We start from the raw sequence: 12775 nt of genomic DNA, 5'->3' as shown, positions 1-12775 counted from the left end.
CATGGAATAAGCCCAAAAACCCCACGTGTTACCATGTGGTGCAACTTCCTCAAGGGAACTTGTGATCTCACCAAGGACAGTCCCTTAAATAATGAATCATATAAAGCATATCCACGAAACTTGTTTATGTAAGAACACCCACTTGGCTGTGCCCCATCTCAGCATGCGGAAGCAAACTATTGCGCTGACTCAGCGGCTGCTGAGAAAGGCTGTTTGTGTAGCCGAAACGTGTTCAGTGTGATGTCTGTCCATTTTTTGACCTTGGAATAAATAATAAAGATGAAGTTTGGTTGAAGAAGCCAACTTGTTTTTGGATCTCTTTTTCTTATGCCTTTAACACCGCTTGAAGCTAGCGGATTACCAGATCAGAGCTCCAACCTCTCCTCGCATACAGCTGAGACACTGCTTGAGTAGGTGAGCCACACACACATTAGATTGTTTTACTGTGAAGAAATTTTGCTAAATTAGACGGAACCATGGCGACGAGGACGCTAGCAACGGAGCAGGTAAGTGAATAACTTCTGTATGGCTCATATTTAATGCACGATGTATATTACAAAGTGCATTAATATGGCCATACAGAAGTGTATAACCCCACTTGATTTCGCGAGACAACCCCTTTAAGAAAACTGCACCATACGGTGATATGCGTAGGAGTTTTGGGCTCATTCCACGGGCCATAACATGAGGATTAAGTATCTTCTATTTTCTAAGCAATTTTGATGCTGAACTATTCTTTATACTAAAATCGGTATTCTGTATCTAAATTGGGTTACTTTTGTGCTAGATGTGATTGTGGTGGGCATAGAGGCATACAGGTTCCGTATGGTATCCTGCAGCATATCGGTCCACATTTGCTGTAACTGAGGCTCTATGTCGTTTAAACTTATATGCTGTCAAGGGTGGTGACATAGATGGTCCCATACATACTCAATTGACAATAAATCTGGTGATCGGGCAGCCACAGAAGTGTGGCAATGTTGTGGAGGCATTCCTGTGGCACCCTCGCTGTCTGTGGCTGAGCATTATTCTATGGGAAATTTTACAAAAAATAAACAAGTAAAAGTTAAAAAAAAAACTTTTCACATAAATATCTATAATAAAAAATCAAAACAATAAAAAACAAAAGCATATTTAGAATTGCCGTGTCTGTTAAAGTCTGGTCTATCAAAGTCATGCATTATTTGTCCCGCATGGTGAATGTCATCAGAAAAAAAATACACAAAGCCAGAATTGCGCTTTTTTGTTCACCACATCTTCAAGAAAAAAATGAGCCCTCACACAACAATGTTGACGAAAAAATAAACTTATGGTGGTCTGAAGATGGCAGCAGAAAACAATTTTATTTTTTCCCGAAGGTATTTTGTTTTTAAAAAGTAGCACAGCAAAAAATAAATAAATTTAGTATCGTAGTAAATATACTGACCCACAGAATAAAGTTTTTATTAAATTTTTACCGCGGTATGTACTTTGTAAAAACAAGACCAACCGAAAGATGTTGGAATTGCATTTTTTTCCATTTCACTTCACTTAGAAATGTTTAAGTTTTTCATTATGTGGTACATTAAATAGTAGCTTTTAAAAATACAACTCAAAAAAGAAAGCCCTCAAGCAGAGTCATAATTTTTTGAAACTGGGGAGGAAAAAATAAAAAAGGGGCGGTCTTCAAGGGGTTAATAAAAGTTGCCATATTGCCTCAACCATACTCATGTGTACACTATACGCTATGTTAAAAAAGTATTGGGACACCCAACAATTCTGTGCTGTCAGCCGAAGAGGATATGCAAATCAAATGTGTGAGCATTGGGTATAAAAGGAAAGTACCACAAAGGCATATGCCAGTACAGAAACCATCAGGATGCCATGAGGTGTAGAGTTGACAGACTTCCACAAGGGTATGGTGGTGGGATGTCACCTGAGCAACCAATTAGTACAGGACATCACAGTGCTTTTGGACCTTCCAAAGTCTACTGTTGGCAATGTTATTTGGAAATGGAAAATATCTGGTGTGTGCGTAGTGCAAGAAGACCTTGTAAACTGACAGAGCGTGGACAATTAAACCTTGCATGAACTGTGAAAGCATCATGCACATTGTCTACCAAAACACTCACTCAGGGGGTTTCACAGGTCATTGGAACATCCATTAGCACCAGGACCATTTGTAGAGAACTGGATGCGAATGGTTACCATTGGAGAGTGCATTTTAGATTGCATTCTTTGAGGATTGAAGTTTGGAGGAGGATTTATTGTGGTCTGGGGGTGTTTCTGCTAGGAGGGACTAGGACCTGGTTATAGTGAAGTCTACTTTCAGCGATAAATGGGTACAGAGACTTTCTGGACAATGTGACATTACCTACACTGTGGCAATCCTTGGTACAGCTTCGAGTCTCTGTCAACATGACCGAGCACCGTGTAGCTTTTCTGGCACTAGGTTAAAGGCAGGCAGCGAGATCGGGCAAGCCGGGATTGGTACACAGGATGTCACAGTAGTACAGAGGATTAAGCAGAGACATGGTCAGGAGCAAGTCAGTGGTCGGTGCACAGAGATGTCTGGCAGCACAGAGGATTAGGCAGAGACGTAGTCAGGAACAAGCCAGTGGTCATTACACAAAGAAGTCTTCTTTGAGCAGGTAGAGGTAGAAGCTGGTTTAAGGTCTGAAGGTACAATAAACATGCAAACATGCTCTGGAACTATAAGGGCCAAGCTTATATAGGAAGCTAATTGGGAAAGTCACAAGACATGAGGTTTTCCAAGACAGGGAAACATGGAACCAGGAACATAAAACAGGAGACAAGGGATGAGGAACAAGGTGCTATGATCTGTGTGTGGTGTGTGGATGAGGGTCCCCACCCCCTTTTTTTTTCTTTTCATTTTTTCCTTTCTTCCCTCCTTAGAACAATTTAATTCTGGTAGCTGTACTGTGATTGACGGGAAAGCTTGAAAATACGGCTTAGATAAAGGCAACTTTTGGTTAATTTGATAGACAGTGATACTAATTAAGGCCTATTATCATAATTAGGAATTTATCATTGTTGTTGTTTAACTGTGTTCAAATGTATTAGGTGGTTTAATGAAAGATACACGCAATGATGAGGATTCAAAATGTTTATTTATGGTTATGTAAAATTAAAATACTTTAATAAAAACTGATTAGGCCTAAATCATCAAGGCAGAACTTGCAGCACCAAGGTCACGGAAGAGGCAGCAAAGAATTTGACGTGGGACAAAGATCATCTTCCAGTGTTCTCGGCAGTTCACATACTGGGAGTAGACAACTGAATATCTGACTTCCTTAGCAGACAAACAGTCGACCCAATGTCTTTCAGGAAGTTTGTCAAAGGTGGGATCATCCAAAATGTCAACCTCATGGCATCCAGAATCAATTGCAAGCTGCCAGCCTTTGTGGTTAGGTCTCAGTGGACGCTCTAGTAGTTCCACAGACAGAATTCTGGTTCCATACGTCTCTCTCCCATTCCCACAACTCAAGAAGATCAAGATGGAAGGCTTTCTAGTATTCTCATTGCCTCAGATTGGCCCCACAGAGCTCTTTGAGAAGATCTTCATTTAACAACATGGCGGTTGAAGCTGGAGTCTTGAAAGCCTGTGGATTTGCAGAACCTATCATTGAAATGATGATGAAGGCTAGGAAACTCTCCTTTTCTCGGGTTTTATCATTGCATTTGGAAAAAGTTCTGTAGCTTATGTGAACGCAATTTTTATCCTATGCATTTTTCTTTTTCCAGTTTCTTGTCATTTCTACAGTAGGGTCTGGATATGAGTTTGAGTCTTAGTTCTTCAAAGGGTAAGGTATCCACACTATCCATATTTTTCAATGTCCACTGGCCTCAAAGTTGGCTGTACTGTTGTACAGGTGGTCGCGCACGCTGCTCCTCCATATCTTTCTCCTGTCCCTCCTTTAATCACTTGCTTAATGTGTTGCAATCTCATCCATTCAAGCCATTAAGAGAATTTCCAGCTCATTTGTTGCCCTGGAAGGTGACCTTTTTGGTAGAAGTGGACGAGGAGGAAAGAGAGGGGTGGAGCAAAACCCGTACAGACATTTTTGTTGTGAACAATGATACTACATACGTGGTAAGGAGAGTGGAGTGGTAACTTCAATAGTGGAGGTGCTGCTTGACCAGATGATACACCACCTGGGTGGGCATGACAGAACAAGAGAATAGGACTAAAAACTGACAGTGGAGAAGGTGCAACATTCCAGGTTAGAGCAAGTAGGAAGTGATTAAAGTTGTGGAAAACAACTCCTTTTATTTAAAAAAGTATGTGATCAGCTTATGAAAAGTGTTTCGGGGATAACCCCTTCATCAGTTTGGCTGGTGACCTTTGGTCACTTCCTACTTGCTTTAACCTGGAGTGTTGCGCCATCTCCACTGCCAGCTTTTAGTCCTATCCTCTTGCTCTTTTTGGTAGAAGTCACATCAATCCCCCGGGTCTCAGAGATTGCAGCTTTGTCAGTCAAACCTGAGTTCACTATATTTCATCAGGTCAAGGTAGTCCTGCATCCTGTTTGTTCCTTTCTACCTACCTAAGGTGGTTTTGGAATTTCACATCAATGAAGACATTGTTTTGCCTTCATTTTGTCCATCCACTCTTCATCCGAGAGAACACATTCTTCCCCAACTGGATCTTATGTGAGCCTTGCAGATCTACCTTTCTCAAATGGCATCTTACAGACGCTCTGACTCTCTATTCATGATTCTTATTGGCTCAAGACATGGTCTTGCGGCATTTAAGGTAGTCATTTCTCGCTGGATCCGATCAAGGGTGGCAGAAGCATACCGTGCTAAAGTCAAAATGCCTCCATTCCATGTTACAGTACATTCTACTCTGGCAATGGGTGCGGAACGCAACGGGGCTGCTGCTATGCATGTGTACAAGGGTGTTACCTGGACCTCTTTGCACACCTTTTCAAACTTTTACTGGGTGCACATTTTTGCATCCGCAGATTTAGTTTTACTAACTATGGTAAACTTTTCGCATGCGTACTTCTATAGTTTTCCCACCCTCGTGGGACGGCTCTGGAACTTCCCAATGTTTCCCGCTTTGTTCTCCAATGATACAGATGAGAAAGCAAGATCTTTGTACTTACCATAAAATATCTTTTTCGTCTCATTCATTGGGGGACACAGCACTCACCTATGCTGTTGTTAGTATTTTTACTAATATTTTCATCCTTGTTGGAGAGTCTCTTTGCAGTTGAACATGGTGCTGCATTGAGTTAGTTTTTTAATAATTTTGTTGTCATGTTGCCATATTGACTGATAAAGGGGTTCTGACACACACACACACAAAAAAAAGTGTTCACACCTTGCCAGGCCAGGACCGATTGCCAGGCATGTACCTTCCAGCCAGCATCTTCTTCTGTGGCTTGTAGAAGCAGAGCAGGAGTGGTCAAAATGACCGCTTCCTGCTCTGCTCCGTCTGTCAGCCACTTCCGAGGTGAACGGACGGACCGCCCACAGCAAGCACGTCACAAGCAGTGCTTGCTGTGGGCGGCATGTCCGTCCTGGCTAAACTCCCGAGATTCTGCGCGTGCGCAGTGGAGACGCAGCCCATCCTGACTCCTGTCAGAGGGCACCTCTCCACTGCGCATGCGCGCGATCCCGGAGTGGCGCGGCTCGTGGAGGTAGAAGCAGAAGAACAGCGCCTGCCGGGTGATGACCCCACCGATGTCAACAACAACAGGAGACAAGGTAAGTATCATGTTTTTATGCTTTAACAGCCATTAAATCGTGGATTCCCTGTGTCCATTAGGCAGACCAGGGAACAATGGCTGGTAAAGCATAAAAACATTATTCATGTCAGAACTTTAATTGTGTATCCTACTTGGCTGCTCAAACTGTTTGCATACAAACTAGTCAGAATGTTGCCTGCAGGAGGCGTATACAGTAGCTAGTAGGAGGAGCCAATACCTTTTCTGCCTAGCGTCCACCTCCTAGAGGCAATAGCTATACACAAGGTCTTCAGCTGTGTCCCGAAATGAATGAGATGAGAAAGAGAGATTCTAGTGTAAATATAAACATCTTATTTCCTTCCCAACATTTTTTTTTTCTGACTTATTTTTGTTGTTTAACATTTATATTGTAGCGTGCCTCGAAAAATCCATTTACATTGGATTGCAAATAGAAGGTCAGACTGTAGGAACAGATACTAATCTGTACCACCATGCAGGCAGTATAGAATTGAAGGTAGCAATCCCCCATTCGTGAATTGGAGATTTAGCTAAGGGTGCCTTCACATGGGAATATTTTGCTGTCAAAATCCACAGGTCTAAGGATGCTGTCACACAAGCAGAATATTCCCGTAATCTGCGCATAAGGCTACTTGCACACATACATTTTTTTTGTCCAATTTTCGGACAGAAATAGGACCCATTCATTTGAATGGCTGTATGCGCAAAGGCTTTTTTGTTGCTCTGACTAATAGTCTGAGTACAAAAATACTATAGTAGCATGTTCTATTGTCCGATTTTAGGAAGAGAGTAGCAGATGTCAATATGTGGCGTTCAGCACATCGGACAGCACACAGATGGGCTGTCTGAGTATGGTCCACAAATCTTGGGCGCAACTTTTAAAACGCTCTTTTGCAAGTGACGCAGAAAAACTATGTGCGAGAAAGATTGGGCAAGACATATCTTTTTCACGTGATCCGATAGTAAAATAGAAGAACAGTGAAATCAATGGTTTTGTTTCTTCCCTTTATGTGGCCATGATTTTCATGGTCGCATAATGGGGCAAAAACATGGCCATGTGAAGATGCCCTAAATGCGGATGTTCTGCTATTTTCAATTCTGCATCAAAATCCGCATATTAGACATTTACATTTTAGCGCAAATTTTTCATCGTGGCAGAATATTACACAGCGTCATGCCGAATATTCCTTACTATGTGAAAGTATCCTAAGAGGTATATATCAGAGAGTTGCTGTAAAAGTGAACATTCAGAACTCAATCTATTTTTTCTACATCATGTACTATAAGGAATGCTCCAGCACCACCACTGTGTGCTGAGCTGCTGATAGATACTGTGGGCTGTAAATCATATGCTTTGAAAGAAAATGTAAGCGCCGTAATATATCTGTGTATATCAAGGCAGCTTTGTGCTATAGTAGAGGATCTGTGCATTGCTTTACATATTTTCACTTCTCTTTCAGATAACAGAACATATCATTTCCAGGCTGAGGATGAGGCTGAGGCATTTGTGTGAGTCAAATGTATACACTGTTGGATAATGCCATATGTTGTGTTTAGATGTTCTTCAATCATTGAACAAGTGAACGATAATTGTTTGTTTTAAACGCGAGCCAGCGACAGCATGAGAAGCGTGCATTTTTCGTTCATCTTTTAGTATCAGCAGGACTAAAAATCATCGTTGGCTCGTTCGTTTCGTCTAAACACTCCCCGCTCAATGTTTAACATAGGAGTGGGAAGTACTGAACGAGAAGTGAACGATTCTCAAAGATGATCTGACTGTCTAAACAGGCCGAATGAGTCAACAGTGACGTCACTCGCTCAGACAAGAATCGGGTCGTGTAAATGGGGCATTAGGGTGGTTTCACACACAGCATTATTCAGATGTTTTATTGCCGTTTTAAAGGAATTCATACCACAGTTTTATGACAAAAAATTCCAGGTGAGGTGCTGTGTTCAGTGTCCTGGAGTTGAAAGAGGTACTTTGGTGAGACTTCTGCTCCCATATCTCATGTGTGTGGGGTCTACTGCAATGAAAATGGAAGTGATCTCTGCCAGAGTGGCTTGTCTGTTCGCATGGAGAATTCTAGCTTGATGCCGCTGATTGTGATCATAAAGCACCTGTGGGCGGCCATTGCACTTTCCACTGTGCGTTGTAATGTCTGCAATAATGTTTTTTCCGGTACATACATTAAACTGTACGGTAAATTCCTACAACTTCAAAAATGGAACATCCCACTATCATGCTTTATTGAAGATCCGATAATTCATATTGCCTCACCATGGGCACGATGGCCAGTGTTCAGCCCCCTCACAAGTTAACACCTCACAACTTATGCAGGTGTGGGCATTCCTGAGGTAACGCCACTTCATAAACAGTTTACATACTTTTGGCATGTCAGTGTACAGTGTCTATACCCAGTGATAGGAATAGAGTAAGGCAGAAGGCCACAGGCTGGAGAGAGGACATTGCCAGCACATTGCGATATGATCTACCTTCTAAATTAAAATTGATAGATTATTGCGTCATATAGACATCAACATGGATTTATATGCTCCTTCATTTTTCCTTTTCATAAAGATGGATATCAGTGCTTCAGAACAGTAAAGATGAATCCTTGAACGCAGCTTTCAGTGGAGATACAGGGTCAAATGACAACAATAATCAACTGGCAAAGCAGATTATTAATGAGATTCGTTCCTTACCTGGGAACCAAGTGTGCTGTGACTGTGGAGCTCCTGGTAATTTGTCTTGTTGTCCATTCATTCTTTACCTTCTCATTTTATGGTTTGCATACTTTTTCTATTTCCTCTTTTCTTACTCTGGTTTAATTCCACAGATCCCTCCTGGGTATCCACAAACTTAGGAATTCTCATTTGCATTGAGTGCTCGGGAATTCATCGTGATTTTGGAGTGCGCTATTCACGAGTCCAGTCTTTAACTCTTGACTTACTGAGCACTTCTGAGCTCTTGGTAGATATCACATTGTATTTCAACATATCACTCTCTTCCCATATATCATGTTCTGAATGTCATCATATCCCAATATTTCCATGTATTTCTACAGATTGCAGTTTCAGTTGGAAATACCAAATTCAATGATGTTTTTGAAGTAGTTCTTCCAACACCAAGTCCTAAGCCTAAAGCCACCAGTGAAATGTAAGTGTCGTTCAATGGTCTTTGCACACCAGGAGTATTTTTGAAGACATATAGAATGAATAACAGATATACTATAGCTGATAGTCAAAAAGAGGCTGCATGAAGGCTAGAACTACATGGTGACTTTGCCTGCAACAAGAGTCAAGCGAACAAAGATCGCTGCATAGTTCTCTGACCTCACATTGTTATTGAAGGCATTGGAGTCGTAGTGCAAGTTACAGGTTGCTGTGACCATAAAATTGAAATTGCAAAAAATCCATTGACATTGCGGTCATGGCAACCTGCTACTCACACTGCGACTCCATAGAGTTTAATGGCAGTGTAAGGTCACAGGGCTATGCAGTCTTTGGTCATGTGTCCACTGTTGCAACCAAAGTCACTGTGTAGCCCTAGCCTAGGGTCAGGGTTATACAGGAACATGTGTCATATGACAATAAGCCACATAAAAGTCACTCAGCAAAACATTTGTGCAGCTTGCCATTGTGTGACTGTTTTTAGAGCCACAAATTGTTAGATAAATAGCCAAATTGCAGGCATGTCACAGACATGCACATGCATCTTACATTGACGTCAATGGTGGAAAAGTTACTTACGACTTGCAGCCTGTGACCAAAATCCAACAGACTTGGATTTGTTGTGACTGTCGTGTCGCAGTTACGTTACGTCACAATGTGTCACCATTGGCAATCTTTGGATGTAACACACGTCACTGTATTGCCCTAATCTAAATGGGTGCCACTCTTCATTAAATCTAAATCCACATAACTTAAGGACTGGACAAAACTAAGTAGTTGGTCAGGGCTATTTAGAGCAGAGGTCATCTCGTTCCCAGGGGTGCAAATCCATAGAATTCATCTGTTTTTTAACCTCTCTAGTGTTATATTGTATGATATAATACATGCAATAAACAGCATCCTTTGTGTAACTAAGAGCTACACACTTTGTAGATTTTCTATGGAAAAATGTATGTTACTATACTGTGTACAGAATAAAGAACTAAGTCAGTGTATAGCTATTGAGATAGGCTATGCTTCCACAGTGAAATATAGTACTGAATGATGATGCGAGTTATCATTACATTTTCCACGATAACTCAGTTGTATGATACATGTCCCTTTAAATAGGCAGATCAGCTGTCTGTTCAATCAATGTGCACTGACCGACAATGAGCATGTTGGTTTGTGCTTATTCGTTATGTTTCACACATGCAGATGATCTGCAGTATAGAGATGAACAATCGTTAATATGAACATTCATCCCTATATTGCTAACTGATTGGCTACACATAACCCTGGGGCTCACATAAATCAGCTAGTTAGCTGCTGAATCAGCATTTGCTCATTCGTTGGCTTATTTGTTGACACCTTTTTATGGTTTAGCAAATGGCTAATCTGAACATTTAGGCAAACATGCATTCTTGATTGTCAGGCCATGTAAAAGACCTTTAAGGAGAACATACATTTATGTTTCAGGGATAAAACAGCTCAGAAGCACTGTAAAACGTAAATTTATGCTTGTTGCTGACACAGTAGCACTAAAGGTTGAATTTGAAGAATGCTGGAGATGTAAGAGAGCACATCCTAAATGTCTTACTCATGAAGAGCTCTCCTGTAGCAAAATTCTGAGACCTCTCCACTGCTGTCCTCTGAATAGGGACAAGGTTTATAGTGAAAAGGTACTCCATGACTTGATTGCTGGTTAGGGGTCAGCTTTTTAATAAAGTATAGGAGCCCTTGGAATGTACAGAAAGGAATAATATTAAACAGAGAGAGGTACGGTTCTGTGATAATCTGTGGTGACTCTAATAAAGTTCTTGATCCTCATTTAGACAAAAGCCATCACACAAACAGGAAAAAATACTTTATAGGGAGGAGCTTTTTGATAGTTGGTGAACTATGCATGCATCAGAGAGAGATTATATATTTTTATCTAATCCACATCAGATATACTCGAGAATTGATTTCATAATAGTAGAAAAATGGCTTCTTCAGGATGTCATTAAACCCCCCATTGGTACAATAACATGGTCTGACCATGCTCCCGTGTCTATTTCTATCAAGGAACAATTTAACAAAATTCCAATTTCTCCATGGCGTCTTAATAACTCGCTCCTGTCGTCTGATACCAACATCCAACAGACTGAAACAGAAATGAAAGAATATGTTTTTAATAACAACCCAGATGATACATCCAGATCTAACTGGTGTGCACACAAGGCCTACATAAGAGGTTGTTTTATAAAATTATCTTCCTCTATAAAAAAAGATCAACATAATAAAACAAAGAGCCTCTTAAATAGAATCAAACAATTAGGAGACTCCAACAAATAAGCTTTCTCACACAGCATAAATGCTGAAATAAAAAAAATGACGGTATCAATTATACCAAATTCTGCATTGTAAGCACAAGCTTGCTCTTACAAGAACCAAAATGCTTTACTATTGGCAAGGCCACAAAACAGGGAAACTACTAGCCAACAAATTCAAAAATAAATCTAGTACAACTAGAATTTCTTATATCTTTGATAAACACATAACAAAAATTACTAATCCTCAGAAAATTGCAGACACGTTGGCTGATTAGTACGTTAATTTATACAACCTTAAAAAAGATAATTCTATAAACCACCCAACAGAATCGGACTTTGCAAGTTTCCTTGATGATCTTAGTCTCCCTATACTAAAAGATAATGACCTTAATTTGCTCAACTCTTCCATCTCTATACCCGAATTAAATACAGCAGTCCAACAATTAAAATCTAATAAATCTACTGGTCCAGATGGACTGACCAATGAGTATTATAAAAAATTCTCACACATATTGTCGCCCTATCTTCTGCAGCGTTTTAACTACATTTTAAAAGGCAACCGCCTGCCTTCTGAGATGTTTAATGCCACAATAATAACCCTGCCAAAGGCGGGAAAGAACCCCGACAGACCAGAAAATTTCAGTACAATCTCTCTTTTAAACAGTGATTTAAAGATATACTACAAAATTATTGCAAACAGAATAATAAAGTTCCTACCTTAATGTTATGTTCGCGTGGGCAAGTGAGCACCGGGCCACAGGAACATGACCCAGAGGGATAGGGAGCACCAGGTGAAACAAACTTAGATGAACACCATTCCCTATCTTCTACTAGGGTTAGTGGCAGAGACCTACCTGAGCGGGGACATCGTCACAATAAAGGGTGGCCCTGCGGTCTTTGGATCTGGGCCCAAGCTGCTCCTAGGAATCCACGCACCCTGGATAGGACACATACACATGCCACCACTGACAGGGACAACTGGACAGAGTAAGAAGACACACAGAGCCATAATCACACTATACAGCAGCCAAAATACAAACACTGTTAGCAGATTTTAAAACTACAAATGCCAGGTATTAGTTGACATTTTGATCAAAATATGGAAGCTAGCGGGCCATGTCATGGCTCCTGGCTATACCGTTAGTCCCTACACTAACCAGGAGTCCAGCGACATAACCAAACAAAACCACAAGACACAAACCTTTCTTGCAGCCACCACACACAGAACCTGCTCACACAACACACATAGAGAGAATGAGAACAGTGATGGCTGACCACACCCGCACCTGGGAAGACTGCTGGAAAGCATTTATGTGTACTGACCCAGAGTGATTGGCTGACTGGAGACACACACACGTCCAGCAAGCCCAATCCCTGATACCTGAGCAGAAAAGCTGCAGATCATCTGTAGTACCACAGATCTCAGGAGACAGACGTGATACCTCATTTAGTTAAAAACGACCAGGTTGGATTTGTAAAAAATAGACAGACGGGAGACACTACCAGAAGATTAATCAGCATAATCCACCTTGTGACAGAGTGTCGGATGCCTTCTCTTCTCCTATCTCTGGATGCAGAGAAGGCGTTCGACCGAGT

At 41.1% G+C, this 12775-nt stretch overlaps 1 protein-coding gene across 1 annotated transcript in view; it reads left to right on the top strand.

The window, feature by feature from the left end:
- LOC136572048 (arf-GAP with SH3 domain, ANK repeat and PH domain-containing protein 3-like) overlaps nt 1-12775 on the top strand; it is a 79092-nt gene that overhangs the window by 31506 nt on the left and 34811 nt on the right. The window contains exons 13-16 of the mRNA XM_066572668.1: nt 7175-7223; nt 8293-8453; nt 8552-8685; nt 8780-8871. Coding sequence (XP_066428765.1) covers nt 7175-7223; nt 8293-8453; nt 8552-8685; nt 8780-8871 — 436 coding nt within the window. The remainder of the gene's footprint in view (nt 1-7174; nt 7224-8292; nt 8454-8551; nt 8686-8779; nt 8872-12775) is intronic.

This window comes from Eleutherodactylus coqui, chromosome 1, assembly GCF_035609145.1.
Source record: "Eleutherodactylus coqui strain aEleCoq1 chromosome 1, aEleCoq1.hap1, whole genome shotgun sequence".
In the NCBI taxonomy this organism is placed as follows: domain Eukaryota; kingdom Metazoa; phylum Chordata; class Amphibia; order Anura; family Eleutherodactylidae; genus Eleutherodactylus; species Eleutherodactylus coqui.
Note: the sequence above shows the minus strand (reverse complement) of the source record. Positions and strands in the feature narration are given on the sequence as shown.